Source organism: Echiichthys vipera (genome assembly GCF_963691815.1).
Source record: "Echiichthys vipera genome assembly, chromosome: X".
NCBI lineage: Eukaryota > Metazoa > Chordata > Actinopteri > Perciformes > Trachinidae > Echiichthys > Echiichthys vipera.
Genome location: NC_139825.1, coordinates 26,560,460 through 26,580,498, shown reverse-complemented (window position 1 = coordinate 26,580,498; position 20,039 = coordinate 26,560,460). Strand labels below are relative to the sequence as shown.

The 20,039-nt window shown below is 42.6% G+C and overlaps 1 protein-coding gene across 1 annotated transcript; it reads right to left on the bottom strand.

The window, feature by feature from the left end:
• Nucleotides 1-1,923: 1,923 nt before the first annotated feature.
• On the bottom strand, nt 1,924-19,582 carry tmcc1b (transmembrane and coiled-coil domain family 1b). Its single transcript, XM_083939393.1, has 8 exons — nt 19,529-19,582; nt 13,378-13,549; nt 9,662-9,705; nt 8,188-8,970; nt 5,455-5,874; nt 3,499-3,983; nt 3,272-3,407; nt 1,924-3,190 (listed from the first exon to the last, which is right to left on the bottom strand). Exons 4-8 carry the CDS (start codon nt 8,788-8,790, stop codon nt 2,876-2,878), a joined length of 1,959 nt encoding a protein of 652 aa, XP_083795519.1. The 5' UTR covers nt 8,791-8,970; nt 9,662-9,705; nt 13,378-13,549; nt 19,529-19,582; the 3' UTR covers nt 1,924-2,875.
• Between the last annotated feature and the right edge of the window lie 457 nt (nt 19,583-20,039).

Below are 20,039 nucleotides of genomic sequence, written 5' to 3'. Positions count from 1 at the left end.
CAACAAAGCTGTTCATGTGAAGGCCCCTTGAGACAGTAAACCTATCATCGAGGTTGTGTAAATGTATTTAGTTTTTTCAACAATTTTGCTAATAATTCATTGCATTGTTGGTAAAGTATATTTTCAGACATATCTTTGAGGGGGAAAAATTTCAAAGAATTTGGCGTAGACCTTTCTAACAGCCTTGTTAACTTCCGGTTAGCTTTTGTCATTCACATTCACTGCAACAGGAATAAACTATAGGACACGTTTATAATGTCTATGTTATCTTTGAAGGGGTAAATAACAGTGTGTAATATGTAAGTAAGTAAAACAAACTTCGTTATATTATTACTTACCTGACTTCAAATTAAGTTGGTAAATATTCAGTGACTTCCAACCTTTCAGGCGTCGATCATATCGATCATGGTGTTAGCGAGCGTAGCCTGTTGGGGTCGATGTTTTCACTTGGCGTTAATAACTAAACACATTTAGCGTTAACATTAATGGTTTGGTTCTCTAAAAAAACATGCCACTGTTCAGATATGCTCGGCATTTAGTTTGTAATTAAAGTATATAAATAAATCACATTAACAGCAACGTTAAGGTTTTTCAGTTTACCGTTAGCCGTTGCTAAGATGGCTAACGTTCCGCCGACCGTTAACAGAGGCTTTCGCGTTGCTTAGCAACGGCAAAGGCAGAATGTGAGTTAACCGTAGAATTAGATTTTATTTTTAACAGCTTTTTTCTGAAAGAAATCAAGTTTGGGATCCAGTGATATCAGCCTGTTCATCAGCAGTTGCACAATGCTAAGAGTTGTTTTAATAAGTTGTCAAAATGCTAGTTAAAGTCAAAAACTGTAAATCACATTTCAGAGGGAAAGCTTGGTAAAGTCATGTTCGTATACTTAACAAAGCTCGGTAAAGCCAAAGTTTTGAAGCAGACAAGGGGTTTCTTGGACTTCTTGACCTACCTCCAAGGTGCATCGAGAAAGTAAATAGTCTATAAAATGGTAACATAGGGTCCCTTGTTCCCCTGTCTGTTATTTTTTCCACAATCAGTGCCGAATTCAGTAGACCCTAACCCTGACCCCAACACAATGCTGAATTAAAGGCTCATGTAACCGGGCAACATGGGGATGAGACCTTAAAGTGCCCTGTGCACTTCTGGTCAGCCCTCACTTGTGGTTTTAATCATGTGCCTGATTATACCACCTCTCAGGACTGTGCGGCCTGTACAGACATCTCAAATAGTTGCTTATTTACACATTCTACATATTCTTTTACACACACAACACTGGGCCTAATGAAAAGGGTTGAACAGCCTCAAATAAGTTGTTGTTGGCAGCACAAATTATGACATGTCAGAGCAGAAAAAGAACTGCTGTAGTTAACAATGTTGATGGCTCAATTTGTGGCCAAGTTATCTGACCCAATGTCAGGACCTCCTCTAAGTAATGCAGCCTTCATAAATGTTATTAAAAACATGTGCTTTTCCTAATATCACGTCTGCTATGAAACATGTAAGGTCTTATGGTGGCCTCTCTCATTAACCCTAATACACTTCAAGAAGTTTGCAGTAGAGTGTTAATATCACAATTTTGATACTGCGTTTTTTCCACTTTTGCAACAAAACAGCAAAAATCTGGAGGATAATGTAACTACTAAAATTCGACAATGTATGCAAGTTACTCTCATTTTAATGAATGTGCTTTTGTTTAGATGTTTCCTAGATTTTGGGGAAATTGTTTCCAAAAAGTTAAGGCTTCACATGGCTATATATATCTTTAAGAACACGACTATTCCCTTAAATACAATATATTACTCACACATGGCAACAAGTGAACTAAAGTGGCGCAACAAGAGGCTTTTTGTTGTGTATTATGTGATGAACAATTCAGCGACTTTGTGACATTGGAGAAAAATACAAGTTCATTTCACTTCTTAAAACAGCAAATTTATTTGTCTTTGAAAAATAAAAAAATCAACTAAAAAGTATTACTATTTCATTGTCACTATTAGAAACAGTACGGAAGCACTGAGTCTTTGAGCACTTTAACTGCTCTTCAAGTATGTTAATTCAGTTCATAGATTATTCTTCTGCAGTGGAAAAGCCACCAGGATAGCAGGATCTAGTTGGCCCCTAGGGCAGGGTCGCAACTCCAACCTTTAAGTTCTTGATAGTAGTATCCTGGTTGTGGCGGAACCAGTGTTATTGACTTCACACATCCATAAAAACAAGAGCCCACTACTATATGATCCAGTGACAAGTCTGATTCCAGAGCAATGTAGCCGATGTGCACGCACCCAATTCACCAGTGTAGTGAGCAGGATGAGGAAGAGTTGGTCACACAAGCTGAAATCTGAAAAGATTGAGTAAAGGGGAAAGAAACAGAGTGGCAAGACAAGAAGAGAGAGAACTTACAAATACAGAACAATGGACAACTAAATCAGAAGAACACTGTCAGCTCATTACAGTTAAAATAATTACAATTACAATTTCTTCTGTGGAGAAAACAATGCAAAGTTGTTCCACATGTAAACAAATTCACTCAGAAGAGAGAAATCAAGTGTGCAGTTCTCTCAGCCCGTCCTTCAACTATGCCCCATTCACCCTTACACTGTGTGCTTGTGCCACAATTGCACCAAAGATAGCAAGTCAACACCCAACATCCGGCCCCCTTTCCCCCCTATTCTCTATTATTCTTCTCAAAACACATTTCGAAAGTGATAAAGTGACAAACCTCTGATGCAATTCTCCTGAGTGTTTTGAGAAGTTGCTTAAGAGGAAGAAAAGGAAGGACTATTGAGATTCAGCTCCCTGTATGGGTCAGTGTCCTCCCTTTACACATCGGGCGTCTGACCCTTCATCATATAAATAAATCTCTCCAAACCGGTCATCTGGGGTTCAGGAGAAAGCGATGCAGATACTCTGAAATGGCCTCCCAGTGCCTCCAGAAGAAGGCGAGGAGGATAACAAAGAGCAGCGTAGAAAGCGTGCGGCTACGTGTTTTCATTAAGGGGACCACACAGTTAGCCACCGTGGACACAAACACCAACAGGACTGCCATAACAGCCAGCAGCACATTGATTAGTTTCCCAAGAAGAGTCCGTGCCGTGGCGTTCTCCAAACCCTCGAGCTGCACCACCTGCTGTTGCTGCTGCTGCAGCTCCATCTTGGAGATACGTGTCTGACATGCCTCAAGCGCCTCCTGCAGGTCAGCGATAGAAATGTCAGTGAAATAGCTCTGATGACATAGCAGAAACACCATGAACATTTTTGTGATGCTTACCTGAATGTCCCTCGCTCTTTCGTAAGACTGGTAAGCAATCTTTTCCTCCATGCTGGCTAGTTCCTGTTTCAAGTTCAGAATCTCATTCTGGTGCAGTTCTGTCAAGTCATTGAGTTGTTCTTCCAAACGTTCACACCTGCAAAATCATGTCAACAGAACATCACAAACAGGACGTTTTCTTTCTACCCATACAGACCTACTCTACTACAGTGGATAGGTTATGATACCTGTATCGTTCCTCCTGCAGGGCCTCCATGATCACTGTGTAGTCCCGCTGGTAGTGGGCTCTTAAGTTTTCAAAGGACTCCTCCAGTCGACCTTGGTTTTCCCGGAGCTCTTGGATCTCATGGAGCATGGCATCGAAGCCTGAGGCCTGGGCATGATCAAGGGTATTGCCCTTGGAGCTAGGTGGGCCTCCAGGAGCTCCAGTCGCGCTGTTTGCTCCTGCAGAGCCAGATGTAGCGCTAGAACAGTCATCATCACTGCCATACTTTGGGCTAGACTGCAACTGTCCTGTCCCAATGGTCCTCGTTACCCCGGAGCCAACACCCTCATCTCCCTGGGTTTCATCCAAGGAGTCTTTCAGGCCTGCAATGTTATCAGCACTGCCAAACTTGTTGCGGATAAGGGAGGCGATTTCTCTCGGCTTAGACACCACAGCTCCAGCTGCAGAATGAGTGGCTTGAGAGAAACTGGAGAGGCCCCCCGTCACCTGTAACGAGCAAGGTCAGGTCATCAAGTTGCTATAGCAAAACGGAAACTAGTTTACCACAGTCAAACTGATCACTAAAGTATTGATCACAGAGCCTGACAATCAATAGCCCTGCAAAACCATCCACCGCCTTTATAAAAATCCAAGGCTCTCACCAGATCTCTGGAGCTAACAGTTAATTCTGCACTGTGGGCTAACCAATTGTTTCCTATAATGATATTATCCTCCCATTACCTTTGTGTTAATGCTATTTAAAGCATTTATTCTACCCTGTGTGCATTTGCCTCTCACTAATGACGTTGCTTGGATAAAACCCGGAGTGGCTAATCAGGGGAAACGGGAAGATTTGGTGGGCCAGGCTGGTTGCTGGGCTGCATGGTCCTGTGACCGGGGACTTAATTTCATTAGAAGATCAATTAGGCTGTCACATGAGGGAGCAGTGAGCCTGGGAACCTGTATACCTGAATGGCAGGATCATACTCGCCTTACAAACCCTCTGTGATCCACGTAAGTTAACATACTATGTTAGAGTTTAAGTGTTTTTTTTTTTTAATAATGCATGGTTATGAATCAACATTTATATGCACTGTTTGTAAACTTCCTTTGACCATCAAGCTAGCATCACAACACGTGAGAGCACAGGTCTGTAAAGTTTCCCAAGTATTCACGTAAGATTATTATCCTCGGGTCTATGTTTAATGTTAAACCTTAAATAAAGTAAAATGTTTCCTTGCAGTGTTATTAAAGCTTACTGTGCTTTATTCTCAGGTAACAGAAAAAAGTTGCATTTTCTAATTAAGTACTTCATTAATTTTTGTCAATATACAAATATTTTGAGTTGCTTGATAAGTAATTGAATGTGTAGTGCAAATGTTACACTGTAAAATGAAGAGGATTTTTTACGTGTGTTAGAGGAAAGGCTTATGTGGGGTTTTCAGTTTTCATGGTTCTAGAAGTGATGCTGCTCATGGGTTGTGTGTGTGTGTGTGTGTGTGTGTGTGTGTGTGTGTGTGTGTGTGTGTGTGTGTGTGTGTGTGTGTGAGTGTACTTTTACAATGTTCTCATATTTGTTCTATTCATTTCCTGCTTGGACAAAACTATCCTGCATTGCTACGTACCATTACTTAAAAATATTTTATTATCTCCTTTCTTTATCTGGGTAAACTGACCCTTTAACTGGAGCGAAGTAGGAACTGAAATCGAATCTGCTCCACTTACATGTACCAGTAAACCATTAGCCCACCTAAATGGAATACAGCCATTATTAGTTTATATAACAGTCTGATGTTTAAGTTATCTGCTCTTCTAGCCCCTTACATTTACTTAATCAACAAATTTAGATTAAATATTTTATAGGAAAAATTATTTTTAGGATGCAATGTAAATAAAATTACATAAAACCCTTTAAATATTCCTGAGACCGTGGGTTTTGGCAACAAAAGAACACTTAAGGCACCAGCAAAGCACACACCTTGGCTCCAACATCTTTCAGCCCCTGGTGCATGTCTCTGAAAACATCTTTGGGCTGCCGGGGGATGCCGTTGTGCTCCACCTCTCGAAGTTTCCGATGGTAATGCTCCAGCTTCCTCTGCAGTTGCTGGATAGTCTGAGCTGACTTTTGGTTCTTCTTCTCAAACACCTGTTTGATGCGTGCACTCTGCTGTTTGTCTGCATTATTGGCGAGTTTCAGGTATTCGGCCACATTGTCGTCACGTGCAGTTTGTTCAATTTTGATTTGTTCTGTGAGTTTGAGGATCTTCTGTTGTAGTTGGGCAATGGCCTGCTTAGTTCGCATGGGGTCTGGGGTACAGTCAACTTCATCATACCCAGCTGCACCGTAAGGGAGGGCATTGGGTGACACAGCAGGGCCTGATCCATCATAACGATCCACCTGTTCAAAATAAATGAACAGAAGAAAACATTAAAATATGAATACATTCTTTGTATCATTTGAAGTTTATCAAGACAAAACATTAAAAAAAAAAAGTTTAAAGTTTGGTCTAATGTGAACAAGGCAGTGCAGTGGAAAACCAGCTGTGACCTTACACCTAGGATATATCTGTCGCTACACATTCACATCAGCAGATGGCGCCAGTAAAACAAAAGTTCCCTTTTGAAACTTGGCAGCTCCAGTTCAAGGAGTCGCAGGTGGAGAGAAGCAGTGACTGGTGAGGGGAACAAAAGCTCAAAAATAGGCCAAGTTAACTGAGGATTAAGGGGGAGTTATGACATTGATTTTAATTGTATCCCTCAAGATGTAGTTTAGTCAAAAAGCCCAGTGCAAATGAGGTGAAGCCATTAACAGTCGACAGAGCCTTGAGGCTCAAACTGGGGCAAAAAGGAGGAGAGGTAAATATAAGTCCTACAAATTAACACAAACTCAACCGGTCCCATCTTCAGAACTACAAGCTCCTATTGGAAACGTGACAGCTGTTGAGTTCCTTGTATTCTGAAGAACTGAGAGTAAAGTTTGTCTGAGCTAGTAAAGAGCGTTGTGTTACCTGACAATGACCATGAAGATGTAGTTAAAATGTTACACTGAGGCAACGTGAAACAGCTGCTAATAAATAACTTTACAGTCCCTTTACAGAGATGTTTCATACGCCACATTGAACTTAAACAGCAGGTTTTAGCACTAATACAAACAATTCTGCAGAACAACAAGGTTCTTGGTTAATTCCCTTTAATCTGTATTTGTTGAAAGCGCTACCAAGCACCGTGGCAATGCAACAAAGAGACCACTGTGGAGGATAAATCAACCTCAACATTGTTGATTACAAAACAGGTCATAAGTAACACAGGGTGAAATGTTTCCATCTTGCTTATGACATCTGTTGATAAACTTAATTCAGATTCCACCGAGCTGCCCGAGCTGCAGAAATGTGTGACATGACCCCCTCGTTTTACGACGTGAAATAACTACCAGTTTGTCATTCCAGACATTCTCCTGTCACACTGCTAGCATCTTGCCCCTTACTTCAATGGCCTTGTAGTGTGTACAGGCTTTTTATCATCTGCTCTAACTACCGTGCCAGGTTTTTTACTCTCTCTATATTCTTGTACTTTTTCTTTATGAAGCTACTTTAAAATACTGCTGTGTTTTATGTCAAAAGGCATGTAAAACTCTTGTATACCTTTTTCCAATGTCACAGGTAATAACACTGAAGACATTTTTTAGATTTATATCAACATTCAATGTAAAAGAAATCAATCATCCGACAAGTTTGAGTTTGTTTAGCCGTGCGAGTCTTCTCTGACCTGAAGTACACTCAGAGACAGCAAAAGGCTAAATTTAGAAAGGCTTAAAGCACATAGTGACCAACCACTCAAAGGCAATCGCTGACCTTCCACCGCTGACGGCTCATCTCCCTATTCACCGCTTCATCCAGGCACATCATCACCATTAACAGCCTTTTAACACGTTTGCATAACTCGCTTAGTTTTGACATTCTTGTGCAGATATAAGTACCTGATTCAGTTTTAATCTTTATTTTTATAGCTTAGGTTTGAAAACAAATAACACATTTGTTTAGTCATGAGTGCACAGTGTGTCTTTGTGTTACGATTTGCATCTGAATGTTTTATGTCCTGAAGCCAACAAGTTTCATTATTAATTTCAGTAAAATAATGTATTGTGTAATATTGTAAAATGTATGTTCTAGGACAGATTTTTTTATGAAAAATAGCTTCATGAATAAAAAAAACTGTTGGAAACATCTTGTGCCCCATTTCTTAACAGTTTGGCAAATTTGCATCTTGGAAAGTGATACTGCATTAGCTATTAGCAGTTCCTGACACCTTGGTGCACAGACAACAATTATTGGATTAAGGCTGACGAAAACAAGGCAAGTTCTGAAGAGTCTCTTCTTCTATGATTTCTACGCAAATTTATAGAAGTTTATCTTTGACAGACATTGGAGATATCCCTGTAAAGTGTAGGTCACGCTGATGCCAGGAGTGTGTATCATGCATGTGATTCAGCCGAAGAAATGACTCGCAGAAGGAGTATCAAAGGAGAGTCAAGCGAAATTATGTGCCCCCACACACTGGCACTCTAGACAGTTAACTATGTAACCTATATCACAAAAGTGCATTGCTTGTATTAAGACTGAAATTTCTTCCTACTCCATAAAGAATGTACTGTTTCATGCATGACCACAGTTTATTTCTCATCTGGGCCACTTGACAGGACTGAGACACTCACCTTGTCAGGCTCCTCAGTTGAGTGGTAACCAGAGGTCAACAACATGTCAGCTAAAGCTGGGCTGCTGGGTGTATCTGTGGTAGAGGAGGAGCGTGGGCGCCCAGCCTGCAGCAGAGCTTCATGGGTGCTGCGCCGGTGGATCTGCGGGCTACCTTTCTGGGGAGGATCCCCAGTGCCCCCCACCTTGCTGCGGCGGCTCTGCAGGCTGGTGCCTCGCTTCATCATTGGTGGAGCACCTCGGATCTGCTGCAGAACACGGCTTAGAGCTGCGGGAGGGGCGGAAGCAGCAGGGTTGTCAGAATCCAAAGGGAGGGCCGCTGAGGCAGGAGCGTCCCCTACTTCTGACCCTACATCGGTGGGTTCGGAGGCAGGGGCGCCTATGCAGGACGACACGGAGTCATGTGGGGAAACGGAGGAGCGTCGGCGCTGTGGCTGGAATAACTGCTTCAGGCCATGGCCCAACGCTCCCATGTTCTCCAAGGCATTATGGGTGATTTTGGACAAACCATGCTCTGACTCTGACGCCCTCCTGCCGACCTCCAGCTCCGCTCGGCCTCCTGTGTCCGGTTCCTCCGGACTCTGCTCGCTACTACCCTGATCCATCAGAGACCTCCAGTTTCACAGTGAGATTCTACTTGGGGGTGCAGGGGACTAGCTATGCCCCGTCGACACCCCCTCCCCCCCCAGAGCAACTGGTTGAAAGCCGGGAAGCAGAGGGGATGGCACTCAGTTGGGCCTTTTGAGTGGACATGCATCTGTGGCTTGGCTCAATGGCATGCTTGTCTACCACAAAAGGAAAATAAAATAAATTATGACATGCAGCAGTGAGTGATGAACATAATAAGCAGCAGAATATAAAGTTTCACAAAGCAATATAAACTGGGTTGGCACAGACATGACCACCCTTTTTTTTGCACTTCGACATAAGATGTCCTGTTACTTTTAAAGACAGCGGTGTGTGACATGTCTGACAGTGTCAACCCAGTTGTGAAAAAACACAAAGTTACAAAATAAACAAGCTTCGAGAACAGTTTCTGAAATGTCATCGTTATACTGCACGTGTAGAAGGTCAATGCCTTGCTGTTCCTGAAATGACCTTCCATTGTTTATTTCTGAGCAGTCACATCTGACTTTACAAAAGTCCTCTTGATTGTTGCACAATTACATTTCAGAAAGTATTCATTATGGAAATTAATAATCAACATAATTGAGAGTGCTTGGACACCAACAAAGAGACTACACAGTGTGAAAACATGTAAATTAAACTCCAAACAGACAGTGATCCACAGAAGTCTCCTCTTTGCATCTCTTTTTATAACAAAGGCTAAATCCTGTAATGTAAAGAACTGCTCCAAATCTTTGGCTCTCATATGACAGATTATATAAAAAAATCCTTTCGGTTTACCAACATATATTGAGACAGTGAGAAAAAAAGCAAGAAAGGAAGTGAGATAGAGTGTGACAGAAAGCTTACCATCAGCCCAGCTTCTCCTCTACTGACTCACAACGCAGGACTGGCTGAATGAACAGAAATAGAAACAGAAAAAATCTAAATAATATGCTTCATACAACAGAAAAGGTTAAAAAATGTGAATACTTCAGCATAACACAGAAATACACACACATGAGTGCAACACTTCACAATAGTAACTGGTAATAACAGATGTGTGAAAGGATGCTACACCAGATGAGAGACTTAAAAGCTCCCAACATGCTGACTATATGAAATTGTCAAGGACCTAATGGACCTTTGTTTAAAATGTTAAGAGCCAGCAGTAAGTAGACACATTGTTATGTTATAATGGAAACTACTGTACATACATGACGTGACAGCATTAACAATACAAATACAAATATCTTTTTATTTTTGTTTGAATTGAACCTGAATTATACCCATTATTAACACAATTCATGTCTCAACAGTAGGCACCTACCCAGGGTGTTTTATAATAGAGAGGCATGTTTCTCTAAAGGAGATTTCTAAATCCTGAAGTGGTGGGTCTGACTAAGAGTTATTTTGCAGACAAATGGGAAAACGATTCCAGGAGTCAGCACGGCTAAGTATCACCTAACAAGCCGGCAGCATAATCTAGCACCAAAAACCCCATGAAATGCTCCAGTGGTGATACACAGTGACTCATTACTGCTGGTCATGCTGTTAGATCTGAAGGGTTGGAGAAGACAGCACTTTGTTAAAGGGTAGGTGGTAGTGAACACTGCAGTAATGGAATTACCAAGTCTTGCTAATCTACATACTTGAACAAAGGTTTCATTTTTAAATTATATTACTATTCACTTACTGTCATCACCCAAAACAAATGATAACATCAAACAGATTATTCACATCAAGCATGACTCCCTCTGTAAGGGCAATACTTTAAAGTGTAATTTCCGGCCATGGTCTTTTTCAGCACTTGCATACATAAAATAAGCCATCCAGACAGTTTTTTGGTGTATGAACTATAACGGAGAAATCCACCATTGGGCTCCTACCTCCTTGGATTGCATTTGGTATCGACTTGAATGGACTTTACTATGAAACGAGCTGGTATCGGGGCTAGCCACAAACAAGAGCCATGTTTTCAGAGACAGAAAAATTGATAATTCAGTTCATCGTCTCCTCATGAGAGACTTCATCTCCACGACCCCAGATCGACCTCGACATTTGTTCACCTGTAACCATGGCGCCCTGTCTGTAGCTCAAAGTAAGTGCATGGTGCCGCCGCACACTTTTGTCCTGTATCTATTCATGCAGTTTAACATCACACTATAGTATTTTTGCAAGGTGGTGGGGATGGAGATTGTTATTTTGTGTGTGATCTTTGCGTAATGGATGTGGAGAACTGTTCAATAACGTGCTTAAATAGTAAGAGATAGTTTCCTTCTGAGTCCCGTGTGACAAACGTAGATGGTGCAGAGACTCAAGTTCAAATCTATTGCATTGTTATAGCATTATTGTGAAGTTTAATTAAGAGTGCATCATCTGAGAACTGATGACATCTGTGCATTACAGACCCTGGCTGTGTGCACAGAAGTGTACATGACAATAAAGCGGTGAGTTTCAATCTATTTATTTATTACTTTAAATATGCCTATAGGCTCATAGGTTTTTTTTTAAATCTATGAAATCTATTTTTTCACAGCACCCCCGGTTCAAAATGACTTCTAGCAGGCCTGCCCGTATGTGACGATTGACTGAATATGTGAAAGCATCATAAACGTGAGTCACAGATCTTATTTTCTGACATAATCCATAATATACGAACCAGCGCGATGCTAAACTTCCGGGTTTTGACGTCAGCCCTGGCACGCTTACTGCTCAAATAATAAGGTTGAAAATAATATCAGCAATGTAACAACTGTAGAGACTGTTGATCTCATCTCATCTTCATCCGCTTATCCGGGGTCGGGTCGCGGGGGCAGCAGCTTTAGCAGGGGACCCCAAACTTCCGTTTCCCGGGCCACATTAACCAGCTCTAACTGGGGGATCCAGAGGCGTTCCCAGGCCAGTGTGGAGATATAATCTCTCCACCTAGTCCTGGGTCTTCCCCGAGGCCTCCTCCCAGCTGGACGTGCCTGGAACACCTCCCTAGGGAGGCGCCCAGGGGGCATCCTTACTAGATGCCCGAACCACCTCAACTGGCTCCTTTCAACGCTAAGGAGCAGCGGCTCTACTCCGAGTTCCTCACGGATGGCTGAACTTCTCACCCTATCTCTGAGGGAGACTCCAGCCACCCTCCTGAGAAAACCCATTTCGGCCGCTAGAGACTGTTGATACTAATGTTAAATGTGAGTGTCACTGTTGGAGTGAATCACTGAGATGTCCCACAGGTCATAGAAGTTACATGTTGTTTTTGAGATGCTGTAAGCCTGTAGTTATTTGAGAGAAGAAGGGGGGCGGCCGTGGAAATGGCGGGAGTTGGGGGGCGGTAATAAGCTCGGAGCTAGTGTGTAAAGAGGGTTTTAAGGTTGTTCTGGTTTGGCGTCGGCTATGGCCCACAGTAGCCCCTGTTCAGTCAGAAATAAAGCTGCAACAAACTGAATAAAGTCTCACCGTCTGATCACTGAGGGACGCTACAATAATAATGTACAATGAGAGATCATTTGTAGGGAACTGTTTTGGTTCTTGGGCTGTGGGTGACAGAGTTAAGAAGGAGAAAGGTGGATGTGGTTTTTTGCACATAACGTTAGTTCAGTATTCACGGGCTGCAGGTGTTTCTTGACGAGCATGCATGTTTCGGCTCTTGTGCAAGTGCAAATTTTTCACTGCCTGCCTCAGCACAAACTCTGGCCTGAAAAAAACCCTGTATATAACTATGTAGCCAGCTGATTTAACACCAAGCCTCATCTGTGGATGACTTCGATTGGAAAAGCGGTTACTCTTCGACCGCATTTCCTGATCCCGAGTCACTGATCGTAGACGGCGACAGCCATTCAGTGACTCAGTGCAAAGTGTTGCACTTGAAACTCAAGATAAGACATTGGAACAGACAGTCCATACAGATATGGAACTGCATCCCTAATCTACAATGAAAATACAATGACGTCCGAATCCTCTAGGCTAAGGGCAAAGTGTTCTCTTCAAAGTGGGTCAGCCAACATTCGCCTGTCACTCTCTGTACATGCAGAGCTCCAAGGTCACAGCGTCTACAGAGCTTTGTGCATGTCTAGCAGCATTTAAGCATTTATATGTTTAAGAAACATTTGAGAGCAGGTTCAACTTTGATCTGAAAGCAGCACAGGTCAACCTCCTTGATGCCAGTATACCAACATCGGCACAATTCACTTAATATTCACTCTCCTAAGTTTCCAATTGTGTTGACAAAAAAAATCTATTTATTCATGTTCATATTGATTATTGAAAATCATAATTTTCATCAACGATGAAAGTCATAATAATGATTCAGCAGTTCCTTAGCATCGTCTCTTCATTCACGTTGCAATTAATTTAGTCAGAGGACCTTGTATACTGAAAACTAAGGTAAATACAGAAGGGTCTTTCAGCAGACAATACTAGTTTTTATTGCATACAAACATGTGTGAGAAAAGTATTTAGGTCAAATTCATCTTTAAAAAAAACATTCAGGTGATTTTTTTATGTTCAGATCTGTAAAAAAACAAAAACAATTTGCTTTGTTCATGATAAAGATACAAACAACTAAGCAACAGTGAATGAGCAGATACACATACCTTCAGATGTGGTCATCAGCAGAAGATTTGTGGATCTATTGACACAGGAAAAGGCTTAATCCAAGTGATTTCCAGCACTGCTTCCCCTGGGTAATTCTTACAAATGAAAAGTGGTGGGATAGCTGTCAAACTTTAGTCAGCTGTTTCCGTGGACATTTAGAAAAATCACATGCTGCAAAGGAAAACAAAAAGAAACAGAGGAAAGACGGTGTGAGTAATGGTTTGTTATCACTTTAAACACACTAGTGACACCCCTAATTAAAGCAGTTTTCAGACAGAGTCATCTTGTTCTCAGGTTTCCAATGATTGCTGTTTTAAAGATGTGTGATGTGTTGAAACGCTATAAAGGCATCTGTGATTATCGCATCTTCCCCTCAGTATTATTCAATGATATTTTACATGAAGTTTAGATGTAAGGCAGCCACCATATGAGTTTGTCGCCGTGTATAAATCGGCCACTTTTCCACTTCAAACTAAATAATTAAATAAAAATATATTAATCAATAGTCAAAATACACTACAGGGGGAGGAAAACAGAAAAACAGAGGTAGTTTTCACTGATCTGTCAAAAATATTTATACTGTCAGGGCTGGTACAATGTTATTTTAAAAATCCTCACTAGAGATGCACCGATCCGTTTGTTTCCGATCCAATCAGATACCAACACCTGGACTGAGCGTATCGGCCGATACCTGATATCGATCCAATACTGCTGTTGATTGAATGAACCGTATTCCTGTCCATGTGAGTGAAGGCATCAGGCTTGACATAAACATTTAGCCTTGTTAAAAAGGTAACAAATTAACACGGATATAAATGTACTTAATATTATTTAACAAATAAAGTGTACACAAATAAATAAATAACACTTCCATGTAAAGTGCACTGCAAACAGATATTCTAAAATGTAATATAAAATATAGCAGCTGCCTGAAACCCAACAAACAATGGCTTAATTAACTTGCTGTGTGTGATATTAAAAAAAAATAAATGACTGGATCAGAATGCTGGATCGGCCTCATTCATCCGATGTCCGATCCAACTAATTAGTCAATATAACAGCCGATATCCGATCTGGGTATCGGATCGGTGCATCTCTAATCCTCACATACCACTTGTTACCAATGGTGTTATAATATATAGCTTACATATATGTATTGTACACAGGGGCGGATTAATGCACAGGCTGGCCGAGGCTGCAGCCTAGGGGCCATAGGTGTGCAGGGGCCCCATATTGGCCAGATGATTAAAAAAAACGTGCTTCCTATTGGGGCTCTTAGGGCGCACTCACACTGTCCTTCTGGCCGGGGCCAAAACCGTTTTTTCAGCTAAAGCCTAGTACCTTTAAGTAGTGTGAGTGCACCCGTTTCCGCGCATAACTGCGGCCAGCGGGCCGTCCACGGCCAGCTTGAAAGAGGTGGGCTTTAGCGGAGCCGTTTGCACATGTACGAGCACGAGCGTGCGCATGTGTACGAGCACGAGCACGAGCCCTACAGCAGTAGCGTTAAGTCCGCCTGTTTGGACATGTAAATAGAAGGACGGACCATGCGCGGACATTTAACAACAACAATGGCGCTGAAAGGTTCACGTTGATGTGATGCGGAGGTGGAGTGTTTACTGCAGATTTGGTCGGATGAAAATATTCAAAAACAGTCGACAAGACGCACAAAAACTCTGAGGTCTACGGAAAGATTTGTAAACAAAGCCACACACACGCGATCAATGCGTGTGACGTGTTACGGCGTGATGGCGTATGGACAGCAAGAAGCATTGGCCGAGGCCCTGGTAGTGTGAGTACAAACGGGGCTGGGGCGCGGGGGGGAGAGGGAGGGGGGACAAGTACCCTAAAGTCCGGGTCTCGGTCCGGGAGGATAGTGTGAGCGCGCCCTGAGTACAAACAGGGCTGGGGCGCGGGGGGAGAGGGAGGGGGAGCAAGTACCCTAATGCCCGGGTTGCAGTGCGGAAGGACAGGGTGAGTACGTCCTTAGAAACAAAAAGTCCCTGATTGGGACACATTTACCCAACCAGCTGCCATCATGTGGCCGGGTTCATAAGGTCAGTTTTGTTGTCAATGATATGTCACTCACTGTTACTAGACAGTATTGCGGCACATGACAGAAAGGAAATTGGATAAAGGGAGCACGAAAAAAATCATAACAAGGACTGAAAGAACAACAGGACCAAGATCTACTAAAGAAATTCCTAAATTGACAGGATCTTTCAAGACTCTTCTTCTGTTCTAGCGGGTTTTTTTATGATAAGAATGATTAATAACAAACAGGGCCCAAACAAACAGTAGCCTAGGGCCCCTGACCACCTTAATCCGCCACTGATTGTACACGAGAACGATCATAGATTTTATGCAGTGTAAGAAATATTGGCTCAGTGTAATCAGCCTCTCCGACTGATCCAAGTCTCCGACCACACAAATGTATTCTGTTATCAGAGTAAACATTCATAGTGAAAAATATGGCAAATAAAATCTAAATCTAAATCAAATCCGCACAAACAAAAAATGAAAAGTTGCTATAAAACTCCATGTTTTATAGAAACTGAAATCTTTTGCATTCAGCGGAGAGCAGCAGACTCCAAAACTTGCAGCCACTTTGATCTTGTGAGGCTGTTTGCATGGCGTCACAGTAAGTTCAGATGAAGTCGTAAAGAAGTCTAATGGGCGTGCATCGTCAGCAGATTTCAGGAGCACCGAACAGCAAACAGAAGTTAGCCATTAGCTGGTAAACAAGTAAAACATCTTAGAAGCTAAACCCCAGATATCTATTACTAGTAGGAGTTGGCACAGACCAAAGGAGGGCTGAATGTTGGACGTGCATTCATCGGTGCACAGAACCAATCACCAATAAAGGCTTAATTAGGTCTGATGGATCTGTTATTACTTAATTAATCACTAACATGTTAACATTGCAACCTTTTTTTTCTTCCCCCAGGTAGTTAGGGAATCACTCTACCCTCAAGTTGAAAAACAAATAATGAATGCAACATTTACTGTGAAACCGCCACAGGGTACCTCCAATAACCAAATAATTTCCCCAATCTGGACTAGACTTTGATCACCACTTGAGACTGCGTATGTTTATGCAGCGTGGTGTTACGTCTCTCCTATTTTAAAGTGACTGAAACAGACCGTACCTGTAATGCCGCCCATTGCAAGATGTGATATTTGAGGGGAATAATGACATTTGAAGTTATCACTCCACGGAGGAGGAGCTGTGGCTTCTTAACTTAAATGGCAAAATTAAAACCAGTGTTTTAATTTTGTATTAAAAGGGCCTCCGAGGTGATTCAGCTTCATTAATTGTGTAATGTTAATTAATAGTGCCGACTGGCTCCTTGGGAATATCAGCAGGATGAACCATTAGTCTTTCTTATAATACTCAGATTAAATAATTCAACGTGACGATTGAACATCAATAAATGGTGCACGCAACAATGCACTCATACAAATGTTATGGCAAGCACTTTCAACACTTACTAAGTAGACTGGATATGTAATGTAGATATATCTGTAATTTAATTCTTCCTTGTCAAAATGCACATTTAAGATATCCATAACGTCGTTCTTACTGGTACAAGTGACGTCACTGTTGCCATTCATGTGTGTTGGGCTTTCAATTCTTGATATCCACAATTACATTTTATACATTTATACTGAACATTATGGATATCTGTGATGTTATACTTGCTAGGGAAATTGCAGTTCTACATATCTGTAATGACATTTTTACAAATCAGAACATATTTTGGATGATCAAAATGACATGGATATCAGGGATGTTTTTTTATTTCGTTTGGGATATCTGAAATTAAAATTATGACTAGTCTCAATCAGATAGCTGATATCTGAAGTGGAAGGGTTTTTTCCCCAACATCACAGACATGCATAATGTTCAGTGTAGATGTCTATAATGTAAATGTGGATATCAAGAATTGAAAGCCCAACACACATGAATGCAACAGTGACGTCATTTGTGCCGGTAAGAAAGACGTTATGGATATCTGAAGTGTGCTTTTTGACCAATACACGAATTAAATCACAGATCTCTGCAGTGCAAATCCAGTGTAGCCATTAAATGCTGAAGCCGTTTGCCATAGCACTCAACAATACACTCCTGTCTGCAGGAAACAGTCAAGGGTGCATCCCGATGAGATCACCACCACCCCTTCAGTTTCCTTTTCTTTAGACTTCAACAAACTTTCAATGAAAAACTAAAAAAAACAACCTGAACAGAGAGCTTACCCTCACCATAACACATTAACCTGACGCGAGGTTAGTTAATTAAATCACCCAGCAGGTTACAGGTGCATTGGTGTCATTAGGTAACAGCAGTCTGCTTTAAAAACAAAAAAAAGCAGAACGGTGTGATAAAGTAAGTCATGTACACAAACACCGGGCTGTATTCGTGAGTTAATAAGTTGCTGCAAATAGTCTGAGCCCACCGGTTTAACGTTAGCAGGAGATAAGAGGAGGATGAGAGCAGCAGCTCGCTAGGCCCTTACCTCCGACACATTAACCCGCAGGACGCCTCTCACGGACTCGCCACAGCGGTTCAAAGTGCAGCAGGACGGCGGTGCTCGCCGCTGAGGGGGTACGGTCCGGGGGCGTCGGTGACCCCCTTTTCCACGGCTCGTCTCGCTCCTCTTGGACCGTAGCTAGCGGTTCAAGCTAACGCGGTGCACCGGGGGGTGTTCGCTTTACGTGACGGCGCGCACCGCCCGGTAAACGCACCGCACCGGAGTCTGTGCACCGAGTACACACAGCTGTCTCTACCACTCACGCGTTATGTAACATTTAACCAAGATCTGGGGCTTCAGGGTGTTTGTTTATTTTGTGCATGTGAAGACTCATTGCTTTATGTTTGTACTTTGTGTCTTTAAGTCTTTTTAATGTCATGCTTTCATCATGTGAAGCACTTTGTGCCTTTGTCGGTTGCACATTATTACAGTACTTTTGATCTGTACAGATTACAAAATCTGATTTTCACATATATATATGGAGTCTGTCACCTCCTCTCTGTAATATGGACTCAATCATAAACAATCTTTGATCTTGTATACGTTTCACTACTGTACATATGAATTTCTGTAAATTTAAATGAGTTTTTCTAATATATGTTAAGTCTGTATTATATTTGTTGTTTGTATATCTGGAGTTTTGTAACAAAAACAAATTTCCTCTGGGATTATTAAAGTATTTCTGATTCTGGTCTGATATTTTTATTTCTGTTTATACAAATATGTTATCTGTATAATATTGTTAACATATGTTAAACGTGTTGTTTGTATAGCTTGAGTTTGCAACAAAAACAATTTCCGCTGGGATTATTAAAGTATTTCTGAAAATGAAACTGTCACACCGATAAAAAAGGCATAAATATTAATGCATCCGTTTATGTGACCATCCTCTCTTCTCTGAATGTGCAGTTACACACACACACACACACACACACACACACACACACACACACACACACACACACACACACACACACACACACACACACACACACACACACACACACACACACACACACACACACACACACACACACACACACACACACACACACACACCGGGCCTCCCAGGTGAGAAAAGCTCACACACCGGGTGAGTCCAGACTGAAGGTATTGGGTGGCCATCTGTCACACACAGGTTTCTCATAATCACACCTGAGAGTCTTGTGTTTCGCGAAGTCCCCGCAGTGTACAGGTAGACACAGCCCCTCTTTCAGGTGTAACATAAGCAGGTGAAGGAAACACCAGCCCGACTTAATTCCGCACATCCCCGCCGTGGCCTGGGTGTTGTCTCCAGAGTTAAACCTGCAGCATCACTCGGCGCCGTTTGTAATCACTCACATGTAACTACACTAACACACCGCCCGTCCTGGGTGATAAAAACAGGCGCTCACCCGCCGCCCGGCTGCACTCGGGCTAAAAAAACAAAAAGCATCAGCCGCAGCACGGTTAGCTACAGGCGGACAGGGCGCCTCGCCAGGCGGGGTATAATCGGATAACCCGCGTTAATCAACCGTAACCCGTGCGTGCGTGCGTGCGGGTCGGTTACCAGCACATGGAAAGACATTTCATTCATACACAGGTGCGCAGAAATGTGCGTTTTCGCAGGTTTCAAACTTACATGGGCGCTGAGAGGATTGTGCTGATGACCGTTCATTTCTCCCGACGGCGGAACACGCCCACGGTGACGTCAGCGCGCGTGCTCGACGTCAGAACAGCTGAGCACCAGGAAGAGGACACCCCCCCCCCTCAACACAGCACACACCAGGAAGAGGACCCCCCACAACACAACACACACCAGGAAGAGGACCCCCCCCACACACACACACACACAACACAACACACACCAGGAAGAGGACCCCCCCCCCACAACACACCAGGAAGAGGACCCCCCCACACACACACACACACACAACACAACACACACCAGGAAGAGGACCCCCTCACACACACACAACACAACACACACCAGGAAGTGGACCCCCCCCCCCCCACAGCACAACACACACCAGGAAGAGGACCCCCCCCCCCACAACACAACACACACCAGGAAGAGGACCCCCCCACAACACAACACACACCAGGAAGAGGACCCCCCCACAACACAACACTCACCAGGAAGAGGACCCCCC

What these genes read in the sequence shown, in the direction of transcription:
- tmcc1b (XM_083939393.1), bottom strand. Translation starts at nt 8,790, where the DNA reads ATGGATCAGGGTAGTAGCGAGCAGAGTCCGGAGGAACCGGACACAGGA. An exon ending in TGAAAGATGTTGGAGCCAAG is followed by an intron (nt 3,984 to 5,454) that starts GTGTGTGCTTTG and finishes TGCTCGTTACAG; the next exon opens with GTGACGGGGGGCCTCTCCAG. An exon ending in CTGCAGGAGGAACGATACAG is followed by an intron (nt 3,408 to 3,498) that starts GTATCATAACCT and finishes ATGATTTTGCAG; the next exon opens with GTGTGAACGTTTGGAAGAAC.